Source organism: Eubalaena glacialis, chromosome 18 (genome assembly GCF_028564815.1).
Source record: "Eubalaena glacialis isolate mEubGla1 chromosome 18, mEubGla1.1.hap2.+ XY, whole genome shotgun sequence".
NCBI classification, from domain to species: Eukaryota; Metazoa; Chordata; class Mammalia; order Artiodactyla; family Balaenidae; genus Eubalaena; species Eubalaena glacialis.
Window position 1 is genome coordinate 31,287,168 of NC_083733.1, and position 26,189 is coordinate 31,313,356.

Below are 26,189 nucleotides of genomic sequence, written 5' to 3' on the forward strand. Positions count from 1 at the left end.
TCAAAAACTCTTATTTAAAGCACTTTCCCCAACTGTAACAAACATTTTACTTTTATATGCCCCACTATAAAACTAACCAGCAATTTTCTGTCCTAAGAGACCTTGGTGCACCCTATTATCTTAAGTAAAATATTGAATTATATATGTCACCAGAAGATATTTTCCAGTTCTAGAATATTCTGTTATTTACAAGAAGACACAGAAAGTACATTTCTTTCCTTTTAGATCATCATGGTATAGATTTTAATCAAATGAAGACTAGAAATAAACGTACATGATTCTTTTTTACTTCGTGAAGTAATAAACTGTTTTTTATTTCTCTGTAATTGTCCCAAATGTCTATCCAAATACGTATTCTATATCAGGACTGCTTTATTCCTAATGGAAAATGGAAATATATCTGTTTTCAATTAATGATTGTTTCTTACTATATCCATATTAATTCACAGTTACATTTTAGAAACTCTTGTTTTGGTAATAAAATATGTTTTTGTTTTAGGCTCAAAAATCACAAAAAAATGGAGACCTTTCTTTTTTAGAGAAAGTAGACAGTAAAATTAATAAAGATCTAGAACGCTCCATGAAAGAGCTGCAAGCAACTCATGCAGAAACAGTGCAAGAGCTTGAAAAGACAAGAAACATGCTAATTATGCAACATAAAATTAATAAAGATTATCAGGTAATATAATACACTAAATCGGGAGAATAGGTTTCCCATAATATTCTACTGATGATTTACATTTCAAAGCAGTATCATGTATTAGCGTCTGTTATAATCTATTATCATGTGTTACCACATGCCTGGAATTTAGCCTTGTACCTAGATACTCCCGACTAACGAGTTCTAAAACAAGTAATTTTTTCAGTGCCTGGTTTTAGAGAATGAATCATGGCGACATATTCACCACCGCCGGCATGCTCTGCAGTTGGTCCTGCCCCAGCCGCCTGTTATATTAGCTTCTAACAAATGGGGCACCACTCCTTAAAAGGGACCCAGAGTTTTGTGGGTTTTACTGCTGGTTAATGAACACTGCCAAGCATAATTTTCTAAACTGTAAGCTCTTTGAAGTCAGGAAACAACGGCTTATAGCTCCCGGTATCCCCAGGATCTAAAAAATGCTTGAATCATAGTTGCTTTAACAAATGAAAATGGAACAAATCCTGAGTAATGAAACTTGTTATCTCTATTTTTTTAGATGGAAGTTGAGGCAGTGACCCAGAAGATGGAAAATTTGCAGCAAGATTATGAACTCAGAGTGGAACAGTATGTCCACCTTCTTGATATCAGGGCTGCACGCATCCAGAAACTAGAAGGTACAACGTGCACAGTTCTTTGTCCACAGTAACTAGAGGAGTGGATTTTTACAACAGTTGAAAATGTCATCCAAATGTACACTCACACTTTCTTTTTGCTCTTTTTTTTCCCCAATTTATTAACTATAATAATAATTTACCAGAAAGGCTGTTTTTATCTGATACTTTTCTACTCAAGAATTTTTAGTAATTCACTACTGCTTTTTGAATTCGGTGTTGCAGGCAAGATTTCAAAGTACTTCATAAAGTACCACAGACTAAATTTAACCACATCATTTCTAATTTCTCTTCTAAGCAAACTAGGCATCTCAGCCAAACAAGTCTGCTCTCTCTTTGTCAGATTCATCTTGTTCAGTCCCACCACCAGGGCTTTGTCTGCTCCATCTGAACCTCCTTTCTACTCTGACTCCAAGATATACCCTTCCCTGCTTCAAAATCTAACTAAATGCATGCCCATGCCAGAAAGCTGGCTACAATTACTGCTAGCCACCCCTCTACTTGAAATGCCCTTACAGTGGTTTTCAGACTTTAGCAAGTAAGAAAATTACATGGGGAACTTGTTTCAAAGGTAGCTTCCTGGGCCCTACCCCTGGAGATCTTGGGGTCTCTGATTCTATATATTTAGAAATAATTCCAAGCAATTCAGATGCAGGTGTAAGACTGTACTTTGAAAAACACTGCCTCAGCACTTGCCACTTTTACTCTCATGTACTCAAAACATATGTTTAGGGATTGTATTATGTAAGTGTTCTTCACCGGTGCAGTTTTGCATATTCTCTATGACTGCAACATAGTAAGTTCTACAGTGATAAGTACTTTGTCTCTCTTTCATGTTCCCTGCCATACAGTACTTAAATTCAGTGATCTATGCCAGCAGTAATTTTACACTCTTAAAGATCACTGAGAATCCAAAAGCCCTTATGTTTATATGGGTTATATTCATGATATTTATCATATTAGAAATTAAAAATGAGAAATTTAAAAAATATTTGGCATGCTAAAATAATAATAATTAACCCATTACATGTTAACATAAATTACAGTTTTATTTTTTAATAGGTATATTTTCCATACCAAAAAAGTAGACAAGCGACATGGTTTTAAATTTGTTTAATTGTTTAACATTTTTGCAAATCTTTTCAGCATCTGTCTTAATAGAAAACAGCTGGGTTTTTATATCTGCTTCTGCAGTCAATCTGTTATGATATCACACATCACATAGATTCTGGGAAACTCTATTATACACTTGTAAGAGACTAAGAATGAAAAAGGCCAATAACATCTTAGTATTATTTTTAAAATAGTTTTAACCTCACAGACCTCCAGAACAGTCTCAGGGACCCTCAGGGGTTCCCAGACCACACTCTGAGAACCACTGCTCTAAGTAGAAGGGTTCAGTAACTATCTTCATCTGACTGAACAGGGTTTTCCAAAGCCAAAGAGCAGTGTGTCCCTTTTATCTCAAGTAGTACTCAATAAAAGTTCACTTAATGAAATTTTCCTGAATAACAGGGAGGTCACATAGTTTGAGATTTTCATTCCTTTCAAGCCTCACTAAGTCTTTACCAATATATTTTATCTGTGTCCTAAATTCATTGATTGATTCCATAAACATGCTCAAGTTCCTAATGTGTCCTAAGCAAAGTGCTAGGCAGTGAGAATACAAACAGGGGAAAAGCTCGGGCTTTTTCCTCCAGGAACTTGTAAGTTGTGAACAAGTAAGTAGACAGTTATACTTTACTGTGAAGAGTGTGAAGTTAGAAAAATGCAAAAGCTACCAAGGAAACACTGAGGAGAGAATGCCTATTTATACCTGAAGATTCAGGGAAGACCCTACACAGTAGGTTTGGAAGCTTTAAAGATGACAGAATTCACCACTAAGTAAAAACAATGAAAGGCTTTCCAGGGAGTAGATGAAGCAGGTAAAAATGCCCTAAATGTGAAGCACTGCCATTCCTTTGAGAAAATGCATGTGGATCTGTCTGTTTGGAGCTCAGGATTAGTAAATGGAGAAGAACCTGGGTTTAAGGCTGGTAAGAACCAAATCCTGAAGACCCCGTTTGCCACCCTGATGAGTCTGAACCTTATTAACCTAGAGAAGCACCAAGGAATTTTTTAGGTAGGGAGTAGTACACCCAGAACTTCATTTTGGAGATTATGCTGTAGGTATTGGGAAGAATGAGTAAAATTTGAAGGAAGGAAGGAATTGGGTTCCATTAATAATCTGGGTAATAAACACTGAGGGTGTAAGTAAGGTAGCATCAGTGGAGATGCAGAGGACAGGGACAAATTTGCTAAAGACTTAGGAAATATTTTTGAATAGCAGTGATCCTACAGATGTGGGGAGAGTAAAAAAAAAAAAAAAAAAGAGGAACCTAGGATGACACTGTGATATCTAGCTTAGGCAGCTGGATGAAGGCTAACATCATCACTTGAAATTCAAGGTACAGAAATAACTAGAAGACAATATGAGCCATTCTGCTTTGGGTATATTGAGTTTGTTGTTCCTAGGGGATATCTAGATAGAGGGCTCAGCAAGCCACTAGATGTGTGGGTCTGGAATTGCGGAAAGAAATCTGAATTAAAAATAGAAATATGAGCGTCTTCAGTATATTGATAGTAACAGAAGTCATAAAAGGGGTTGTGATCACTAATTATTAGAGAAATGCAAATCAAAACTACAATGAGAAACCACCTCACACCGATCAGAATGGCCATAATTAAAAAGTCTACAGATAACAAACGCTGGAGAGGGTGTGGAGAAAAGGGACCCCGTGTACACTGTTGGTGGGAATGTATGTTGGTGCAGCCACTATGGAAAATAGTATGGAGGTTCCTCACAAAACTAAAAACAGAACTACCATATGATCCAGCAGTCCCACTCCTGGGCATATACCTGGACAAAACTATAATTCGAAAAGATACCTGCACCCCTATGTTCATAGCAGCACTGTTCACAATAGCCAAGACATGGAAGCAACCTAAATGTCCATCGACAGATGAATGGATAAAGAGGATGTGGTACATATATACCATGGAATACTACTCAACCATAAAAAAGGATGAAATAATGCCACTTGCAGCAACATGGATGCAACTAGAGAATATCACACTAAGTGAAGTAAGTCTGAAAGAGAAAGACAAATACCATATGATATCACTTACACCTGGAGTCTAAAATATGACACAAATTAACCTATCTACAAAACAGAAACAGACTCACAGACGTAGAGAACAGATTTGTGGTTGCCAAGGGGGAGGGGGAGAGGGAGAGGGATGGACTGGGAGTTGGGGGTTAGTAGATGCAAACTATTACATTTAGAATGGATAAACAACAAGGTCCGAATGTGTAGCCCAAGAAGCTATATCCAATCTCCTGGGATAAATCATAATGGAAAAGAATATTTTACAAAGAATGTATATATGTGTATAACTGAGTCACTTTTCTGTACAGCATAAATTAGCACAACATTGTAAATCAGCTATATTTCAAATAAATAAAAGGGGATGTAACTACTCATGAGAATATGTAGACTAAAAAGAGGATAAAAACAGAACCCCAGCAAACTAGCAGAGAAAGAGAAACCCTTAAAGAATAAGAGAGGTAGGAGGAGAAGCAGGGCAGACGATGACATGAAAGCTCACAAAAGTTCACAAAAGAGGATGTGGTCATCAGTGTCAATTAAGCAAAGAACTCAAATAACACAAGGACCATTCAATCTAGAAACTGGTTAGTTATCGGTGACCTTTTCTAGAGTAGTTTCACGAGAAAAATAAGGCAGATGCTTTTTGCAGGAACTTGAAGAGTGTCTGTTAGATGAGGAATTGGAGACACAAGTATACATTACTCTTTTTAGAAATTTGGATGTAACGTGGCAGGGGAAATGTGTATCTAGAAAGAGATACATCTTTTTATTTATTTTTTATTGAAATATAGTTGATTTACATTATTAGTTTCAGGTGTACAGCATAGTCATTCAGTATTTTTATAGATTATACTCCATTATAAGTTATTACAAGATAATGGCTATAATTCACTGTGCTATACAATATATCCTTGTTGTTTATCTATTTTGTATATAGTAGTTTGTATCTGTTAATCCCGTACTCCTAATTTGTCCCTCCTCTTCCTTCTCCCCTTTGGTAACCACAAGTTTGTTTTCTATATCTGTGAGTCTATTTCTGTTTTATTTGTACATTCATTTGTATCATTTTTAGATTCCACATATAAGTGATATCATACACTATGTGCTTTCTCTGACTTACTTCACTAAGTATGATATTCTCTAGGTCCATCCACGTTGCTGCAAATGGCAGAATTTCATTCTTTTTTATGGCTGAGTAATATTCCATTATGTATTACACCACATCTTCTTTATCCATTCATCTGTTGGTGGGCACTTGGGTTGCTTCCATATCTTGGCTATTGTAAATAGTGCTGCTGTGAACGTTGGGGTGCGTGTATCTTTTTGAATTAGTGTTTTCATTTTTTTCTGGGTATATACCCAGGAATGGAATTGCTGGATTATATGGTAGTTTTATTTTTAATTTTTTGAGGAACCTTCATACTGTTTTCCACAGTGGCTGAACCAGTTTATATTTCCACCGACAGTGCACAAGGGTTCCCTTTTCTCCACATCCTCTCCAACATTTGTTGTTTGTAGACTTTTTTTTTTTTTTTTTTTTTTATTTATGTCTGTGTTGGGTCTTCGTTTCTGTGCGAGGGCTTTCTCTAGTTGTGGCAAGTGGAGGCCACTCTGCATCGCGGTGCGCGGGCCTCTCACTATCGTGGCCTCTCTTGTTGCGGAGCACAGGCTCCAGACGCGCAGGCTCAGTAATTATGGCTCACGGGCCCAGTTGCTCTGCGGCATGTGGGATCTTCCCAGACCAGGGCTCGAACCCATGTCCCCTGCATTGGCAGGCAGACTCTCAACCACTGCGCCACCAGGGAAGCCCCTGTTTGTAGACTTTTTGATGATAGTCATTCCAACAGGTGTGAGGTGATATCTCATTGTGGGTTTCACTTGCATTTCTCTAATAATTAGCAATGTTGAGCATCTTTTCATGTGCCTGTCAGCCACCTGTATGTCTTCTCTGGAGAAATGTCTATTCAGGTCTTCTGCCCATTTTTCGACTGAGTTTTTTGTTTTGTCGATACTGGGTTGTATGAGCTGTTTATGTATTTTGGATATTAACCCGTTGTCGGTTGCATCATTTGCAAATATTTTCTCCCATTCAGTAGGTTGTCTTTTCATTTTGTCAATAGTTTCCTTTGCTGTGCAAAAGCTTTTAAGTTTAATTAGGTCCAATTCGTTTAGTTTTGCTTTTACTTCTTGCCTTAGGAGACAGATCTAAAAAAAACATTGCTACAACTTATGTTAAAGAGTGTTCTGCCTCTGTTCTCTTCTAGGAGTTTTATGGTTTCAGGTCTTACATTTATGTCTTTAAACCATTTTGAGTTTATTTTTCTATATGGTGTGAGGGAATGTTCTAATCTAGAAAGAGATATATCTTTTTTAAAAGCAGCTTCTTAGAAGTATAATGAACACATTTTAAATTGCACTATTTAAAGTGCACAATTTGGTGAGTTTGGGCCTATGTATACACCTGTGAAACCATCACCATAATCAAGATAACCAATATATCCATCATTCCCCAAAAGTAGAAAAATATATATTTTAATAACCTGAAGGGAAGGAGCTAGTGGAAAGAGAAATTGACTTTATAGGAGAGAAGATAATAGAGCAGAGGCAAAGGAGCAATGAAATCTAAATATTTACCTCAGCTGTTCATTCAAGGGCCTTTTTTTTTTTCTTTTTCTTTTTCTGTTTCTCTGGTATAGCCTGAATAACCCCTTAAGTTGTAATTTTTTTAAATAAGTGATGTCAAAATAAATGATTTCTTTATAATACAGCATCATTTACAGAAAAACAGTGTAGTCATAGAATTTAAGATTGAGACTCTACACCAAAAGCACTCAGACTTCCTACTACTTCAAAAGCCAGTTTGTATCTTTATATGTCAATACTTTAAAACCTCTAAACTGTGTGTCTTCTCTTGCAGCCCAATTAAAGGATATTGCCTATGGCACCAAGCAGTACAAATTTAAACCAGAAATCATGCCAGATGACTCCGTTGATGAGTTTGATGAAACCATTCACTTAGAACGAGGCGAAAACCTATTTGAAATCCATATCAACAAAGTAACCTTTTCTTCTGAAGTTTTACAGGCATCTGGAGATAAAGAGCCTGTCACCTTCTGTACCTACGCTTTCTATGATTTTGAACTACAGACAACTCCCATAGTGCGGGGCCTTCACCCAGAATATAACTTTACTTCTCAATATCTCGTTCATGTTAATGACTTATTCTTACAATACATTCAGAAAAATACTATTACTCTTGAGGTCCACCAGGCTTACAGCACAGATTATGAAACAATCGCGGCATGTCAATTGAGATTCCATGAAATTCTAGAAAAAAGCGGTCGAATATTTTGCACAGCAAGTTTGGTTGGTGAGTACAATCATATAAACTTTGGCTGTTTGAAGCACTGATTGGTTTATACATTAATATGGTGTTCCACATTAGTATCTTCTCTCTCAGATTCAAGGTGCCTTTAGGGTAAGGACAGCGTTCTCTGATATAGCTGCCCACAGTTGATTAGACTCTCTTAAATGTCACTAATAATGTCAGTACAATGGCTATTAATTTTTTAAAGCTTATTAGTACAAATGTTTATTTACCATGTTGATATCCTTGTTTGATTAAACATTTGTAGTACATTTATCAAAGTTTTTTAAGGAGCTTATCATGTTATCACCGTTACTAAGCACTGGGAATACAGTGATCAGTGGTAAATAAGACAGAGCCCCTACCTTCATGTAGCTTACCTTCTAGAGGGGAAGATGGGCAATAAAACAAATATACATATCATTAGATATGAAGAAAAATTATCAGGGCAAGAGGCTAAAGAGAGAGATGGAAGGTTGCTAATTCAGATAAGGGCTTCCCTACAGGGTGCCATTGGTAAAGACCTGAATAAAGATCCACGTCAGGATCCAGGGGAAGAATGTTTCCAGCAGAGGAAACAGCAAGTATTGTACAAAGGCCTGAGGGAGGAACAAACCTGCCATGTTGGAGGAACAGCAAGGAGGCCAGTGGCTAGAGCAGAGATGAGATTAAAGCAATAAGCAGGGACCAGGTCTCACTGTAGAGCCTTGTGGGTCATGGTGAGGTGTTTGGACTTTTTCTTCCTCTGAGTGATGCAAGTCATTGGGTGGTTTTGAGGAGAGAAGTAACGTGATCACGCATAGGTTTTAGAAAAATCACCCTGGGTGCTGTGGGAAGAACAGTCTGTATGGGCCAAGCAAGAAGATAGGACCATTATCAGGCTATTGCATTAATCTGTGGAAAGATGTTGGTGGCTTGGATTACGACGGTAATGAAAGTAGTGATAAGAATTTGTTATATTCAGTGTCTATTTGATTAACTCTTCCTTGAAAACGTGCTCAACAATTGAATGTAGAGTAATGAGGGAAACAAAGGAGGCGAGAATTTCTGGTGTGAGCACCCGGGACAATGATGAGGCCATTTATCGAGACAGACCTGGGCAAGGAACAAATTTGAGGAAAAAAACTAAGAATTGTGTTTGAACAGGTTAAGACTGACCTGCCTATTAGACAGCCAAGTGGAAATGTCACCTAAGCAGTTGGATATACTAGTCTGAAGGTCAGAGATAGAAATATAAAAGCGGGATTCATTAGCATACAGAATATATTTTAAGCCTTGGGCCTAGATAATTTCACATAGAGAGTGAGTATACATAAAGAAGAGAAGGTGACCAAGGACTGAGCCTTGGGAGACTCCAAAATTTAGAGTTCAGGAAGAAGAGGAAGAGCCAGCAAAGGAAACTGAGGAGTGGCCAGTAAGGTGGGAGACAAACCAAGAGTATACAGTATCCTAGAGGCCAAGTGAAGAAACCTTTTCAAGAAGGAAGGAGGGTGCATAATAGCCAGGTCATGGCAGCAACCTAAATGCCCATTGACAGATGAATGGATAAAGATGTGGCACATATGTGCAGTGGAATACTACTCAGCCATAGAAAGGAACGATATTGGGTCGTTTGTAGAGACGTGGATGGACCTAAAGACTGTCCCACAGAGTGAAGTAAGTCAGAAAGAGAAAAACAAATATCGTATATTAACGCATATATGCGGAATCTAGAAAAATGGTGCAGATGAACCGGTTTGCAAGGCAGAAATAGAGACACAGATGTAGAGAACAAACGTATGGTCACCAAGGCGGGGTGGCGGGGGTGGGGGTGGTGGGATGAATTGGGAGATTGGGATTGACATGTATACACTGATGTGTATAAAATAGATAACTAATGAGAACCTGCTGTATAGAAAATAAAATAAAATTCAAAAAATAAATAAATTTTAAAAAAGGAAAACTTTTTTAAGTGACCAAGAAAAAAAGGAAGGAGGGTGACTCAGGTTCTGGGGAGGGATTTTATTTTATTGATTGCATAGGTGATATAGTCACATGGTTCAGAAGAACTTGCCCTCAAAAAGCTTAGTGTGGTGGAGAAGTAGACTGGTGAACTGCCAATTGTGCCAAAGCAGTCAGTGCCCTAATGAGGACATCTTTCTTCGTTTCTGCAAAGGAAGCATAGAGCTCTTAAGTCTCCTGGGAGCCCTAGAGGAAATCGTCACAGAGGAAGAGAGAGAAAGAGCTGCCTGAGTTAGAAGGCGTACTACAACTACAACCCCAGCAAGAGGGTGTACAGGGCAGACATGCGAGGGTATATTACATACGGTATAGATTTGGCATAGCTATGGTGTTTTTCCCTATACTTACGGCACAGTAGGAAAATGGGAAAGTGCCAAAGATTTCTCGAAAGTTGAATTCATATTCCATTCATAATTTTGAGGTTTCATTTTGTATCTGTCAGACTACATTGAGTGCAACTTGTTAAAAAAGAAAAAGCATCAGAAAGAATCCGTGGAGTATTTGACTCAATGTTTAGATTTTTCTTTATATTTTAGAAAGATTGAAATAGTATAAACCGGACTACCTCAAATGTAGTTTGACATAGTTTTTTAATAATATTTAACATACGGTGGAACTCGTACTTGCAGAAGTAACTTTATTTTCTTTATCTCTGTTATTTGCCAATCACACATCATTTGTGCAAGTCATATATTATTTTACTCAGTATAAAATTTATAGTTTTAATGTATAATACCATTGATGTATTTTTTACTGGTATAGATTTTGATTTATGGGACTATTTTAACAGTGAGTTATGTATTGGTTTGTAGGAACTAAAGGAGACATCCCCAATTTTGGCACAGTGGAATACTGGTTCCGATTAAGAGTTCCCATGGATCAAGCAATTCGACTTTATCGAGAACGGGCAAAGGCTTTGGGATATATAACATCAAATTTTAAGGGGCCAGAGCAAATGCAATGGGTAAGCTTGTTTGACTTTACGACCCTTTTATGACACAGAAATTTTATAGTATTTCTTTATATTATCATGCTTTAAACCGAAATCATTTTCTTTCACAGCCATCAAGTGGCTTTTTTTAACTTTTTATTTTGAAATAATCATAGACTTACAGGAAGTAGCAAAAATAGTACAGAGGTCCCGTGTAGCCTTCACCCAGCTTCTCCCAATTATAATATTTTATGTAACTATAGTGTAGTATCAAAACCAGGAAATTGATATTGGTACAGTACTATTAACTAGGCTACAGACTTTATCCAGATTTTGTAAGTTTTTACATGCACTTATGTGCGCATGCATGTGCACGACTACTTGTGTGTGTGTGTGTGTGTGTGTGTGTAGGAAGAAGCGGAGTTCAATGCAGTTTTATCATGTGTATATAATCATGTAACTACCACCACAATCAAGATACAGAATTGCTCTTTTACCACAAAGGAACTCCCTTGTGCTATCCAGGCCACTTTCGAAAAAGAGAATTGCAATACTATTATTACACATCAAGTGACTTTCATTACAATTCCTACTGTTAAGGAAATGGATAGCTATTATTGGACTTTCAGTTAGTCTCCTTTTTTCCAACTGTTTCCAACTTCTTCCAAGCTGTTTCAGAAACTTTTAGGTTTCTGAAATGCAGAGTAAAATATAAAATGAATATTCTTTTCCTGAGAATTAGAAGTATGAATGCAATTCCTCAGAGCAGCATTTTCCAAACTATGTTTCATGGAGTCTTAATAGCCATATTTCCAAAAGAATTCCACGATCCAATAAATGCAGAAAACACTGAATTGGGAAGCATTAAATAGGATCCTTGACTTTAGGGCTTCTCATGTATAACGTGAATCTCAAGAGGAAGCATAAAGTATACACTTACGTTAAGTAACAAAGGGATAGAATATAGTAGAAACATTTTGGAATGTCTGTTCAAGTCATGATTCTCTTTTTTCATTTGGACCTGCCCTCTTCTAATCCGTGGGGCTGGGCCCCCAGTGGCCAGCTTTACGTTGGGTGATCCTGTTCTCTCCCACTCCACCCAATTATGACTAATGATTCAGGAATATCCACCTGCCCCCAGCTGAGCGAATCAGATTCTGCTTTCTGAGATCAAGAGAAAGCAAGACTCTCCATGCCTGGAACGTGTAAAGTTGGGAGCTGTGGGACAGCCATCTGCTACCATGTTAAATGGCAAAGGAAAGAAAATGGGACTGGAAAGAGAATAATGAGCAAGCGTACAGAGAAAAATGGAAACTAGATGGAGAGTAAATTCCTGTAGTTTTCCAGTCCTGTTACCTTCCTTAGATACAACCACATTTCTGCTACACAGTTCTATGAAATAACCCTGTAGCCTTATATAAAAGTCTCTTTTCATTGTATTTGCTGGGTGGAATTAGTTTCCATAACTTTCAATTAAAAGAACCATGACTAATATCACATTGATTCCGAAACTTAAAGAATGGCACCCGATTCCCAGAGATCATCCTTCTGGACTAGTATTCTTCAGAACACACTTTGGGAAACACTGTTATGGAAAAGGGAATTAGAGATAGAGAAACCACATGATTTATTAATTTTTGTGGTTTAAAGAGTTTTAGACTCCCAGTTTATGGGTTGAATGAGTCATTTACTGTTGGAATTTCAGCTTTTGTGGGTGGACTCGGCGGGGGGGAGAAACGGAGGGGGTACTTTGTAAATCCTTCCACTCAGTCTCCTATAGCCGGATGCAAACGAGCCCTGGGAAAGCAGTGTTGTGATTCCCTTCTCAGATTTCCCCTCTCCACACCACCAGATGTCTCCACCAAGGAGATTATGACTTCGGTTCTGTTTTCCTTCTCCAATAAACTTCTCTAGAATCAAAAGTTCCATATGTTCAATCCAGATTCAAAATTGCAGTGAAAGAGGGGTCCCTGTGTGGAAGGTGGAGAATTATCTAACACCACAAGGCACTGCAACACTACATTCTTTGTCCCAGATCACATCAGCTATGGAAGGCTTAGCAGTTAGTCAATGCAGGTGTTTGCTAGAACCCTTGTGCACTGACTGCCTGAGTAATAGTCCCAAAAAGGGCCATAGAGTAGTTTCTGACCCTACCTGACAACTCCCTTTGCTCATCTCTCTTCTGAAATGTCCTTCCAATCCAAGGTTTTACCCCTCCAAGGTTTATCTCTCACTCTGTTTTCTTGTTCCTTGGCGTCAGGTATCTGCTTCCCCAGATCACATTGGTTCAGGATGAGGGCCAACCCAAATATAACAAAATCATCTCTGTGGGTGGGTACCATCAAATTCATTGGTTTCTCGCTTAAGAATGTGATATGATCAGAATAACTGGAATGGTTGAAGGAGTAGCTCTTTTTTTTTTTTTTTTTTTTTTTAAAAGACACATTTATTCAGCATCATGATCAGACTATTACATTTAGCAATCAACAGCATGGGTGCAAAAAAAAAAAAAAATCTACATTAAAACCCTTTGTTGGAATGCTTTACACTTTCCACAGAACAGAAACTAAAAGAACCTGTTATACAGTTAGTCACAAATACAGTCCCCGAGTTTTTTTGCCCATACACATGAGTATTGTCTAAAACATGTCTTCTTTGTAGCATCTAGGCCCTGCCACCACTGTGCTTGGCTGAGTTCACAAATCTGTTGTAACCTGTAGCTTCCCTGTCACTTCTCTGGCTCTCCTCTCCTGCTAAACTTTGTTTCCTGGCAGTAATTAAAACCTTCTGCCACTGCCATAGCTCCTGCTGCTGCTGGAACCACCATAGCTACCTTGGTTTCGTGGTTTGGCAAAGTATGGCCTCCACCACCATAGGGGCCAGAACTTCTGCCTCCAAGGTTTCCTCCTTTCATGGGCCCAATATTTGAAGATTGATTGTTGTAATTGCCAAAATCATCGTAGCTTCGACCACCTCCAAAATTGCTTCCATCGTTACCAAATCCATTATAGCCATCCCCACTGCCACCATATCCACCACCACCGCAGCTGCCACCAAAGCCACCTCGACCACTGAAGTTTCCTCCACGACCAAAGTTGTCATTCCCACCAAAACCACCTCTGTGACCACCACCAAAGTTTCCAGAACCACTTCCACCTCTTTGGCTGGATGAAGCACTAGCCATCTCTTGCTTAGATAGGGCTTTCCTTACTTCACAGTTGTGGCCATGCACAGAGTGGTATTTCTGAATGACAGTCTTGTCTACGGAGTCATGGTCATCAAAGGTTATGAAAGCAAAGCCTCTCTTTTTGCCGCTGCCTCGGTCAGTCATGACTTCAATCACTTCAGTTTTCCTGTACTGTTCAAAATAATCTCTTAGGTGATGTTCTTCAGTGTCTGCTTTAATGCCACCAACAAAAATCTTTTTCACAGTTAAGTGGGTACCAGGTCTTTGAGAATCTTCTCTTGAGACAGCCCTCTTTGGTTCCACAACTCTTCCATCCACCTTGTGTGGCCTTGCATTCATGGCTGCATCCACCTCCTCCACAGTGGCGTATGTGACAAACCCGAAGCCTCTGGAGCACCTGGTGTTTGGATCCCTCATTACCACACAATCTGTGAGCGCTCCCCATTGCTCAGAATGGCTCCTCAGACTCGCATCAGTTGTTTCAAAGCTCAAACCTCCGATGAAGAGCTTCCGCAGCTGTTCGGGCTCTTTGGGTGACTCTGACTTAGACATGACAGCAGTGGAGGGGGGAGACATCAACGATGCTTACCTGGTGGCGTCCACGGGCAGAAAGGAAGTAGTAGCTCTTAATAAAATTGTGAACTAGGGGACATTTGTCTTGGACCTAACTGCTCACTTTACCTGTTAATTATTAAATAGAATTAAAGAACATCAGATTAACTATTTTCTTGGCTTTATTTGGTTTTAACAGCAATCTCTACATGTATGCTCAGTCTTCTATATTTGCTGCTAATAGCATCCGTACATACGTTCTAGAGAATATTGGTTTTAAATAAGAGTCAAGAGTCTTTTACTGAGAAATTCACTTTGAAGTGAAAATCTGCAGCGTTTTGTCCATCTACAAAATTATTTTGTTTGGGGGTTGGCAGCTGTTTTTTACTTTTCACTGTATTATTACTATAATATAAATATGTATGTTTTTCCAGTTAAGTCAGCAAGCACCCAAAACTGCTCAGCTCGGTTCTACTGATTCCACAGATGGCAACTTAAATGAACTTCATGTTACAGTAAGATGCTGCAGCCGCCTGCAGTCCCGAGCAAGCCACCTTCAGCCACACCCATATGTTGTGTACAAGTTTTCTGACTTTGCAGACCATGACACAGCCATCATTCCCAGTAGCAGTGATCCACAGTTTGATGATCATATGTGTTTCCCAGTGCCAATGAATATGGATTTGGATCGATACCTTAAGTCAGAGTCTCTGAGTTTTTATGTGTTTGATGATAGTGATACCCAGGAGGATATTTACATAGGAAAAGTCAATGTGCCTCTGATTTCACTGGCACATGACAGGTGTATTTCAGGTAAGCCTATTTCTTGAATCCATGAAATTGTTTAAAAAAAAAACACCACCTAAATTATACCTCAGTGTTATGGATATGATCTGTTTGTAACAATCTTCCTAGCCTTCTCAGATAATCTTAAACTTTGGGCCCATAATATTGTATTGTTTTAGTTATTTTCTTAGTAGTTGTTCCAGGGATTACAGTATGCACCTCAGCTTGCCACAGTCAAACTTAATGCTAATAACTCCATTAAAATTTAGAAAGTCTGCTCCAGTATAATTCCATTCCCTCCCCCCTCCTTTGTGATATTGTTGTCATATATATGTACATAGTATGCCTGTATATGTTATAAACCCAACAGTACAATGTTATAATTATTGCTTTATATAACTTTGTCCTTTAAGAGAAGGGAGAATATATATAATTATAGGAGACTTTTATATTAACTTACATATTTACCATCTCTGGTATTCTTTATTTCCTCATTTGGATTTGAGTTACTGTCTGGTGTCATTTTCTTACTCCAAATAGCTCTATTTCCTCCCCCTCTTTTGTGTTATTATTTCATATATTTTTTTATCTTTACATGTTGTAAGTCCAGGATTATAATTTTTTAATTATTGTTTTATACAGTTGTTTTTTAAATCAGTTAAGAGGAAAAACATATTTATACTGTGTTTTATTATTACCTATGTAATTACCTTTATTCACATCTGTTCCTTCATGTTGATTTGAGTAACCATCTGGTGTCCCTTGCTTTTAGCCTGAAGAAATTCTTTTAATATGTCTTGTAAGTCAGGTCTGCTGGCAATGAATTCACTTAATCATTGTTATTTGGGAATGTCTTTATACTTTAGCTTTTATTTTCTGAAGGATAGTGTTGCTGGATATCATATTCTTAGTTGTCAGGTTTATTTTCTTTAAGCACTTTGAGTACATCAGACAATTGATTCTGGCATCCGTTGTTTCTAATGAGAAATCATCTGTTAATCTTATTATGGTTCCCTTCTACATGATACAGTTTTCAAGATTTTTTTTTTTTTTTTTTTTTTTTTTTGGCTTTTGACAAATCAACTGTAATGTATTTAGGTGTGGATCCCTTTGTGCTTATTCTACTTGGAATCTTTTGAGCTTCTTTATGTGTAGGGTGCTGTTATGCACCAAATTTGGGGAGTTTCTGCCCTTACTTCTTCAGTTATTTTTTCTGCCCTTTCTTCCCCTTCTTACATTCCCATTACACATATGTTCATATGTTTAATGGTGTCCTACAGGTCTCTGAGGCTCTGTTGACTTTTTTTAATTTTTTCTCTTCAGATTGGATAATCACTGTTGATCATTCTTCAAGTTCATTGATTCTTTTTTCTGCAGCTCATATCTCCTACTCAGCCCCTCTGTTGAATTTTTTCATTTCAGTAATTATACTTTCTAACTCCAGAATTCCTTTTTAGCTGTCTCTTTTTTTATTGAGATATAGTTGATGTATAATATTATATGTTATAGGTTTACAACATAGTGATTTGTAATTTTTAAGGGTTATACTCCATTTATAGTTATTATAAAATATTGGCTATATTCCCTGTGTTGTACAATATATTCTAGTTCTCTTTTTTTATAATTTCTATCTCTTTATTATATTCTCTGTTTTATAAGTCATTGTCATCACAGTTTCCTTTAATTCTTTAAATATGGTTTCTTTTAGCTCTTTGAACATATTTGTAATAGCTGCTCTGAGGTCTTTGTCTACTAAGTCTAACATCTGGATGCCCTCAGAAAGTATCTGTGGATGACATTTTGTCTCCTGTTTCTTTGCATATCTCATGAATTTTTGTTCTTGTTTAAAATTGGACATTTAGGACACTATATTGTAGCATCTCTAGATTGCAGCCCTCCACAGGGTTGCTGTTGCTGTTGTTGTTTGTTTGGTGACTCGCCTGGACTACTTCTGTAGTCTTTTTCCCTCACTATAGCCACTGATGTCTCTGCTAAGTTTTTGTTTGCTTGTTTTATTCTTGTTTTAGTTTTAAGCCTGAACATAGTTTAGTGGTCAGCCAGTGGTTGTTGAGAGTTGTGTTTAAACAACTTGAGCTGGTCAGGCTTCTACCCTTTGCCTATGGATCAGTGTATGGCTTGGGTAATGCATTCAAAGTTCAGACAGTCTACAAGTCTCACATTCAGCCAGGGACATACTAGTGTCCAGTAGCATACTAGTGTCTTTTCTGACTCCCACAGTCTTTACTGAGGTTCAGTAGATTTTCTTAAATAAATGCTTCTTAATTTGCTGTACACCTTTGATCAGTTTCCAGAGTTATTAAATGATTATTTCTGTTCATTTTATCCAGTGTTATCATTGCTTTTTGTGGAATATATTTACTGATCTCTTCACCCAGCCATTCTGTAAGTCTCACCTGTGCCGGTAGTAGAAGTTTCTCACCTCCCTATATTCCACCTATATCCTTTTTGCTACCTAAAGTCTAGAGTTGTTTAGTTTTTTCTTTCCTAGCCAGCCATTAAAAGAAGTGTCAAACACTTGAGAACCAAGTAATGGATACCCATAAACAAAAGTTATGCTTGAAATGTAGGTTTGTTTTTTTCACGTCAGGGATTTTCATACTGAAAACTCTAGTATAATCATTAAAATTTGTGACTCAATATTATGTATTCAGCTAGGTGATACTTTTTGTTACTGCTATATGTTTTGGGTGGTTTGTTTATTTTATGGACTTTTTTTGCTGTGCTACTATTAATTTGGAATAATTTAACAAATCCCAGTAAAATGTATTTAAAATTAGAATTATGTAGTAATATAAAGACTCCTTAGGATACATAAATTATTTGAAATTTTGAAGTTTTAATATATTTTTCTACAGACACACAAGAATATCAAGTCAAAATGAAGCTTGTTATCTGAGCTATAATCCAGATAATATCTTAGTGGAAGGCTAAGAATTCTGAAGAATCTCTGAATTTAATTTCAGTGAATTAAAATATTTATAAGTCAATTATCTCATCTTTGAATCAGTATTATCTTTGAGGCCTTAACTTCTGAAAGCAGTCTGCTTGAGAGATGAACCTATCATAGATCTTTTTGTCTTATTTTATTCTCTTAAGTCATTTGACTTGTGAGTAAAAGCCAGACTTATTTTTAATAAGTTGTGGGTAGTTCTTTTTGCTCTTCTTTAATTTTTATGGTAATAAAACTTCACTCTAGCATTAATTAAAATTCTTTTTGTAATTTGACAGGAATATTTGAGTTAACAGATCATAAAAAGCATCCTGCAGGAAGCATCCATGTTATATTGAAATGGAAATTTGCTTACCTTCCACCAAGTGGATCCATAACAACTGAAGACTTAGGGAATTTCGTACACAAAGAAGAGTCTGAAGTTGTTCAAAGACTACCTCCAACATCCTCTGTTAGCACACTAGTAGTGAGTAACAGTGACTTTGAATTTCCTATAAAAGTAAATAGCCACATAAAAGAGAAAAAAAAAAATCTGAAAGGTATGTTAATCATTCTCAGTTTGACATATTGGTTTATCTTAGGCACCAACACCTAAGCCAAGACGTTTAACACCTAAAGATAAGAAGGTATCTTTTGTGGATATCACACCACATCAGCGTTCTGTAAGTAGTAAACACTCAAAATACTAATTTTTTTTTCCCATAACAAATATTCGGAATAAATGATATAGTATACCCTCCCTGATTTAAATGGAAACAGATAAATAAAATACTTCTTCTTCCCTTAAAATGTTACCTTTGTAATTTGGCACTGTATGTAAGTGTTAAATGTTCTTACTCTTTGATCTGAACCCTCCTTTGGCCCCATATCTCTCTCCAGATACTGCCCGAATCCTCTGCCCCCATTTACCATAAAGCAAAACAGAACAAAACTCTTCAAAAGGTTGTCTTAATTCCATCTTCCTTTCCTCATACTGTTCCTTGCTCACACTAGTAAAACTTTTCCTCCTTAAAGCCACTCTTGCTAAGGTCACAATGACTTTCACTTTGCCACTTTTCACAGTGGCCAATTCTCAGTCTCCATCTTAATATCCCAGTAACTTTTGACACAGTGGAATACTTGCTCCTTTTACTCTTGGCCTCTGGGATACCATGCCTTCCTAGTTTTCCTCCAATTTAAGCCAGTTATTCTTCTCATTCTCCTGGACCATAACTCTAAATGTTTAAGTACCTCAGCAGTCAAGCTTCAGACCTAGACCTCTTCTCTTCTCAATCTGTATCTAAGTAAAGAGATCTTATCCAAAAAAACAAACAAGCAAATGAACAAACATAACAAAACAGAAACAGAGTTACAGATAGAAAGAGCAAATGTGGTTGCCAGAGGAGAGAGGGGTAGTGGGGGAGAAACAAATAGATGAAAGAGGAAAGGAGATACAAACTTCCAGTTGTAAAATAAATGGGTCACAGGTATGAAATGTACAATGTGAGGAATATAGTCAGTAGCTATGTAGTATCTTTGTATGGTGACATATCATAACTAGACTTATTGTAGTGCTCATTTTGAAATGTAAAGAAATAGAGAGTCACTGTGTTACGTAACAGGAACTAACATAGTGTTGTAAGTCAATTATACTTCAAAACCAAACAAACTCAGAAAAAGAGATCAGATTTCTGGTTACCAGAAGCAGGGGATGGGGGAGGGACAATTGGATGAAGGTGATCAAAAGGTACAAACTTCCAGTTATAAGATAAATAAGTACTAGGGATGTCATGTCCATCATGATAAGTATAATTAACACTACTATATTTTATATATGAAAATTATTAAGAGAGTAAATCCTAAGTGTGCGTGTGCATGTGTGTGTGTGTGAAAAAGTCTTATCATGATTTGGGATTTAATAATAAATACAAAATAACATACATGCATGTTTTCACATTAATGTAAGGAGACCTGTACTCCTCCTGAAGATACGAAGGAAATTTCACCAGAAGTGGAACATACGCCAGAAGTAGAAATTAATATGCCAACTGTTTCACATATTCCTGAGGTATGTGTTTGTATTAAAATTATCTTGAAAGGTTTATTTTTTAAAGACTTTGTCTTTGCATTGACATGGATCAAGAAATCATATCATTGATCCTATTTTTATACATGACTTCCTTGGAATAGAAATGTCAAAAATAAGACAAGTATAACAGTTACAATTAAGCAGACATTAGTAGGTAGTAAATACATATGTGAATTAAAGTTTAATGTAAAATTCATTTCGAGATTAATGCTTTTTTATTCTTAGTTTATAATCACATTTTAATTTATCTGCATATTTTCATTCATACAGCTTCAGTGATTATTTTCTAATGATTCATATATATAGTGCATGTAGTGCATATTTACGTGCTTAATTATCATTCAAGTGCTTCAGCAAGAATGCTGTAAATGTGATCTAAGCAATAATATATCAGCGTGCTTTTATTTCTTCAGGTTTCTCAGGAAAGCAGTGTAGATAAGGTAAAAGAGAATACAGAGAAAGTCCAACAAGGAAAAGATGATGATGTGTCTTTACTCTCTGAGGGTCAGCTTGCGGAACGAACTTTGACTTCTTCTGAAGATGAAACAGAAATAACTGAAGAACTGGAACCAGAAGGTGACTTTCTTTTTTAAATTAACGTTATTTCCTTAACTCTGTTTTATTTAATCTGTTAGAGCGTGCATGCCTCATAGAACATCTTCATTTAATAGTGACTGTACTTCCTGATAGCTGTTTCTTGACAGAAATGATGGGATATATAGGTCAGTCTAGTCAGCTGTGGTCAGGTGGAATTGTTGCATATCTTCTTATTTCAACTTGGAGCACCACAACAGAATGCAAGTATTGTGGCTGACCATGTTCCCAGTTTATATTTTAAGTGACTTTATAGCCTCTTTGGGTTCAGTACTATTATCTGGGTTATTCTAGAGGACTTCACTTTTTAAAAATTAAAACTAAGAACTCAGACCAATAAAAGACAACTTGCATCATTATTTAATTTATATAAACATCTGGAAAAGGCAAACAGATTAATCTGTTGTGACAGAAAGCATTTAAGTGGTTGCCTAGGGAAGGACGAACGGGACTAGAAAGGTGCAGAAGGAAAGAGATTACAAGGGGGCATGAGGAAATTTTGGGGGGTGATAGATATGTTCACTATCTTAATTGTGGTGGTGGTTTCACAGAGTCACATATTTGTCAAAATATATAGTTTCAGAATGTAAATACAGATTTTGTACTTTAAATTTGTGTGGTTTATTATATGTCAGTTTACTGCAACAAAGCTGTAAAACCTTTAAAAATGTTTTTAAATAGTAGGAATAACTTGATTTTTACACAGTATTATTGGTTAGACTGTTAGACAGTATTACCATGTTCTTCTCTTTAAAAAAATTTTTTTTTAATTTTGTACTAGAACAAGCTACATTCTTATTTCCTTTGTTTCTGCTAAAACTAAACCTGGAATTTTTCAGTCATTTTTTTCTCTTTTCTAAAATGTAATATAAATATCTTTACTGCTAAAAAAATCCAGACATGATTACCATGTTGTTCTTTTAAGGTTATCCTTGTAATGTATGCTTATTTCTCTCCATGTCACAAGGTGAAAATATAATTGGTTTAACAGATTTAAACCAATAAAATTTTATTTTTTAACAGATGAAGAAGACAGATCAGCTTCTGACAGTGATGAGTGTATTATTCCAGGTCCTATCGCCAAGAACATCAAACAGGTCAGTAACCTGATATCAACCAGAAATGCTCTGAAATAAAGCTGCTTTTCATTCATAGTTTATCAATCTTCATATATGAAACTCTTAAGGCAGAATATTTCTGGAAAAATTTTAATGTGTTATCATAATCTTATCCAAGTAATCATCTAGTACAAGAAAATTTTATTTACACTTTCATTATGTAACAGACCGTAACATGTAAGCGTTATTTTTGCTTACATGTTTAAGAGTACCTGACATCAGTAGCTTCAATGGTTACTTGCTAAAACCAGCTGACTTCTCTGACTCCTTTTCAGAACCATTATACAAAGATGTATTAAATCAAATCTGAACTTTAAAGAATTCAAAATGTGAGATTGCATTTAAAACTATAATAACTTACACATATGAATTCATAGACTATTCACATGTGTAAGTTATCTAAATATGTCACTGATAAGCTATTAAAGTTATTTCATTCTGCCAAAAAATTAAACCCTTAGAAGGTAATTAATTTCATATAGGTATACTTCGCTTGTTTTATAGCACATTGCTGAAAAGTAGTATGTAAATTGAAATTTTGAGAAGAAAATTATACTTTAATTTACATAGGAAGTGTCCCACTTACCAGAGCATTTTTCATTGTAAGGGGAGAAAAAGTTTTTATAAAGTAAATGTAAGTAAAGTGCTAGCTTTTTCTATTCATCTACATTAATTTTCCTGAAATGATTCATTGTATTCCTTTTCTTTAGAATTTCTACTTTATTTATTTATTTTTTTAATTTATTTATTTTATTTTTTTGGGGTGTGTTGGGTCTTCGTTTCTGTGTGAGGGCTTTCTCTAGTTGCGGCAAGCGGGGGCTCATCGCGGTGCACGGGCCTCTCACTGTCGCGGCCTCTTGTTGCGGAGCACAGGCTCCAGACGCGCAGGCTCAGTAGTTGTGGCTCACGGGCCCATTTGCTCCGCGGCATGTGGGATCTTCCCAGACCAGGGCTCGAACCCGTGTCCCCTGCATTGGCAGGCAGATTCTCAACCACTGCACCACTAGGGAAGCCCCTACTTTATTTTTAAGAATTGCAATACTTATTTCAACTCTTAAAATCTCGCATTCTTAGTTTAATCTCTCTGCAGAACAAACCCATAAAACAGAACGTTTCAGTTGTCACAGATGCCTCCATAAAATAGAGAAATCCGTTGTTTCTGTGATTGACAAATACAAACAGATGATTATAAATATAAACAGAACTCATCTGTCCAAAGTTGTATTATAATTATTATTATATAATTATTAATTATAATAACATCATCTAACATATAGTGTACTGATATATGGAATCATTATTGTTCAGAATTGATAAATTAAAAAAGGAATCTTGCATATGGTTGCCTGAAGACTTAATTACAGCATTTAGTTCAATTCAGTTTAATTCGTTTGCTTTATCAAATCTGAAATTGTTAAATTATTTTATCAAAATAAATCAAATTATTTCAGTGAATAGAAATTCTCTACCCTCTACTGGAAATTTTTGATAATGGGAATCAATGGGAAAATGAGCCTCTTGTGTGGAATTTAGCTGTCTAGCCATTTGTATTAGTTAGTTTTCCAAAGAAACAGAACCAATAAGATATATTTATATAGAGAGAGAAAGAAAGTTACTAAAAGGAATTGGCTCTCGTGATTATGGAGAGTATGGAGTCCCAAGATCTGCAGTCCAAAAGCTGGAGACCCAAGGAAGTCAATGGCTTAGTTCCAGTCTGAGTTGGAAGACCTGAGAACTAGGAGAGCCCATGGTGTGAGTTCCTGTCCGAAAGCAGGCAGGCAGGAGACCTACAAAGAGTAGATGTTTCAGTTCAGTTCAAGGGCAGGAAAAGACCAATGTCCCAGCTCAAGGCAGTCAGGCAGGAAGAGTTCCCTATTACTCAGCCTTTTTGTTCTATTCAGGTCTTCAATTAATTGGATGAGGCCCCATCCACATTAGAGAGTATAATCGGCTTTACTCAGTCTGCCAATTCAAATGTTAATCTCATCCAGAGATACCTTCACAGACTTACCCAGAGTAATGTTTGACCAAATGTCTGGGTACCTCGTGGCCCAAACAAGTTGACATATAAATTTAACCATCACATCATTTTACTAAGAACAGTCCATTCATTACATCAAGAGTAGTAAGCCTGCAAGCTTGATTCAGATATCTCTTTCTCACATGGTTCACATTTCTTTCTCAATAGTTCTGCAAGACTCTGCTTGCTTTCATCACGATTTTTGAAAGGCTATATTGTTTAGCCTTTCGAACATAACATATAACATATAACATATGAGATACTGAATCAGTCCTAGGGTCTACAGGACTAGTACCAAGGGGTATATTTATCTAGCCAATCTACAAACAGCACTCATCTCTCTTGTTATAACTCAGCGATTCCCAGGGATTCACCATCTACAGTTTGTGATCATTCTTCCCTAAGGAGGTAGATACAGTATTCCGGCCCTGCCCTCAGGAAACATTACATTCATTGGGAAGATGTTTTCATGAAAAAGTCAAGTAGTAATTCGGCAGTTAAATTACAATATAAAACAATGTCAGGAGACAGTACCAATGATTAATAGATATTTGAGCTAAAGAATAAAGCTGTTTGGGGCCTATCCTCCTCATTTTCCAAATGAGTAAACTGAGATTTTGAAATAAGCTGACTTGCTGACAATCATGCCACTAATTAAGGAAGTTCAGAGGAAGGAGAAATTTGGAGTGATTTTTCAATAGACTTCATTAAGGATATGCCCACAAGCTGGCTCACCCACCCTCTTTCTCATAGTTTCGTGTCTGCTTTTTCTCATTTTAAGCGGACTTTTTCTGCTTCACTTGCTTACTGCCCAAAGATAGCCACACAGAACGCCCAGCCCCAAGGAGAAGGATCTGATGAGCCACGTCTAGCCTCTGGATTGGGTCCATCTTTATCAGTTGTGCTCCTTTGACCCATTCAGCTGTGGCCAGTCACACAGTAGAAAGGAGTGTCCTGCTTTAACTGTGACAACTCAAAGATGCGGATATATGGCAGCAGGGAGAAAATCATGTGCATTTTTACTGCAGGCAGGGATGCACATTATGTTTCAGAAGTCAAGAATACACTAACTGGAGCAGCCTTTCTGTAGAAAGGGATAGAAGACTTCAGTTACAATGGTGAAGACTAAATGTTTTGGATTTTATCCAAGAGAGACTAGGGAGACATTGCAACAGTTAATTTTATTTTCTAAACATTGTATTCATCATCTAAGAGTAACTTTCAAAGTATGGAGAAATGTTATCTAAATTATGTCATCCTAGACCAGTGATTTTAAACTGGGGGCAGTTTTGCCACCCAAGGGACATTTTGGCAATGTCTGGAGGCATTTTTGGTTGTCACACTGGGAGGGACTACTACTGGCATCTAGTGGTTAGAAGTCAGGGTTGCTGCTAAACATGCTGCAAAGCGTAGGACCCACGACAAAGAACTATCTGGCCTAAAATGTCAATAGTGCTGAGGTTGAGAAGTCCTGTATCAGACTCTCAACAGAATCATGTGTATATTGACAACATTGCTAGCATCTCAGTGCGGTTATACAGTGCTCTTAACTAAGAATAAAGAACTTTGATTTAACCAAGAAGGTTAGTGAAAGAGCTATTCTTCTAAAATATTCAATTAATTCTAATGTACACATATATTTATCCTTTGTAGTAAACTGGGTTTTTTCCTTATTACTTCCAGAAAAGTAATTTGTGTTACTTTGCTACAGCCTAATACAGCCTTCACTACCATTCCAAAATGTGATTTCCTATAATGGTTTTAGATGCTGTCTCAGAAGTGTGAATATCATTTAAAGCAAGCAGCTATTTTAAGCAATGCTTTATGCCTTGGTAGCCATTAATCAGCTCCCATGTGGTTTTAAAAATTCTACTTTTAGTAGAAGGTAATGACCAGAATCTTATGTTCATAGGTGAAATTTAGTTTTGTTAAATTATATAACAAATACAGTAAAATAGTATAATCTGTAAGCACAGGAACAAAATAAGAGATCATCATAATGTTGAAATATAGCATCTTCTAGTGATTATACCAGTTTTCCTGTGTGCTACTTTTGCAAATTGTTTAATATGAGTCATGGAACCTTTTTCTTTAAAGATTCCATAAGCAGTACAAAGAACTCCTGAATACGTTT

At 36.7% G+C, this 26,189-nt stretch overlaps 2 protein-coding genes across 2 annotated transcripts in view; one reads left to right on the top strand and one right to left on the bottom strand.

Moving 5' to 3' along the window:
* The window catches only part of RPGRIP1L (RPGRIP1 like), a 95,494-nt gene that overhangs the window by 39,889 nt on the left and 29,416 nt on the right, over positions 1-26,189 (top strand). The window contains exons 13-22 of the mRNA XM_061172844.1: positions 500-679; positions 1,197-1,314; positions 7,378-7,830; positions 10,641-10,792; positions 14,933-15,311; positions 18,534-18,721; positions 18,837-18,917; positions 20,201-20,302; positions 20,737-20,899; positions 21,941-22,014. Coding sequence (XP_061028827.1) covers positions 500-679; positions 1,197-1,314; positions 7,378-7,830; positions 10,641-10,792; positions 14,933-15,311; positions 18,534-18,721; positions 18,837-18,917; positions 20,201-20,302; positions 20,737-20,899; positions 21,941-22,014 — 1,890 coding nt within the window. The remainder of the gene's footprint in view (positions 1-499; positions 680-1,196; positions 1,315-7,377; positions 7,831-10,640; positions 10,793-14,932; positions 15,312-18,533; positions 18,722-18,836; positions 18,918-20,200; positions 20,303-20,736; positions 20,900-21,940; positions 22,015-26,189) is intronic.
* HNRNPA1L3 (heterogeneous nuclear ribonucleoprotein A1 like 3) lies at positions 13,355-14,498 on the bottom strand. Its single transcript, XM_061173326.1, is given in 2 exon segments — positions 13,355-13,619; positions 13,622-14,498. Coding segments are annotated over 2 exon segments (960 nt in total). The 3' UTR covers positions 13,355-13,536.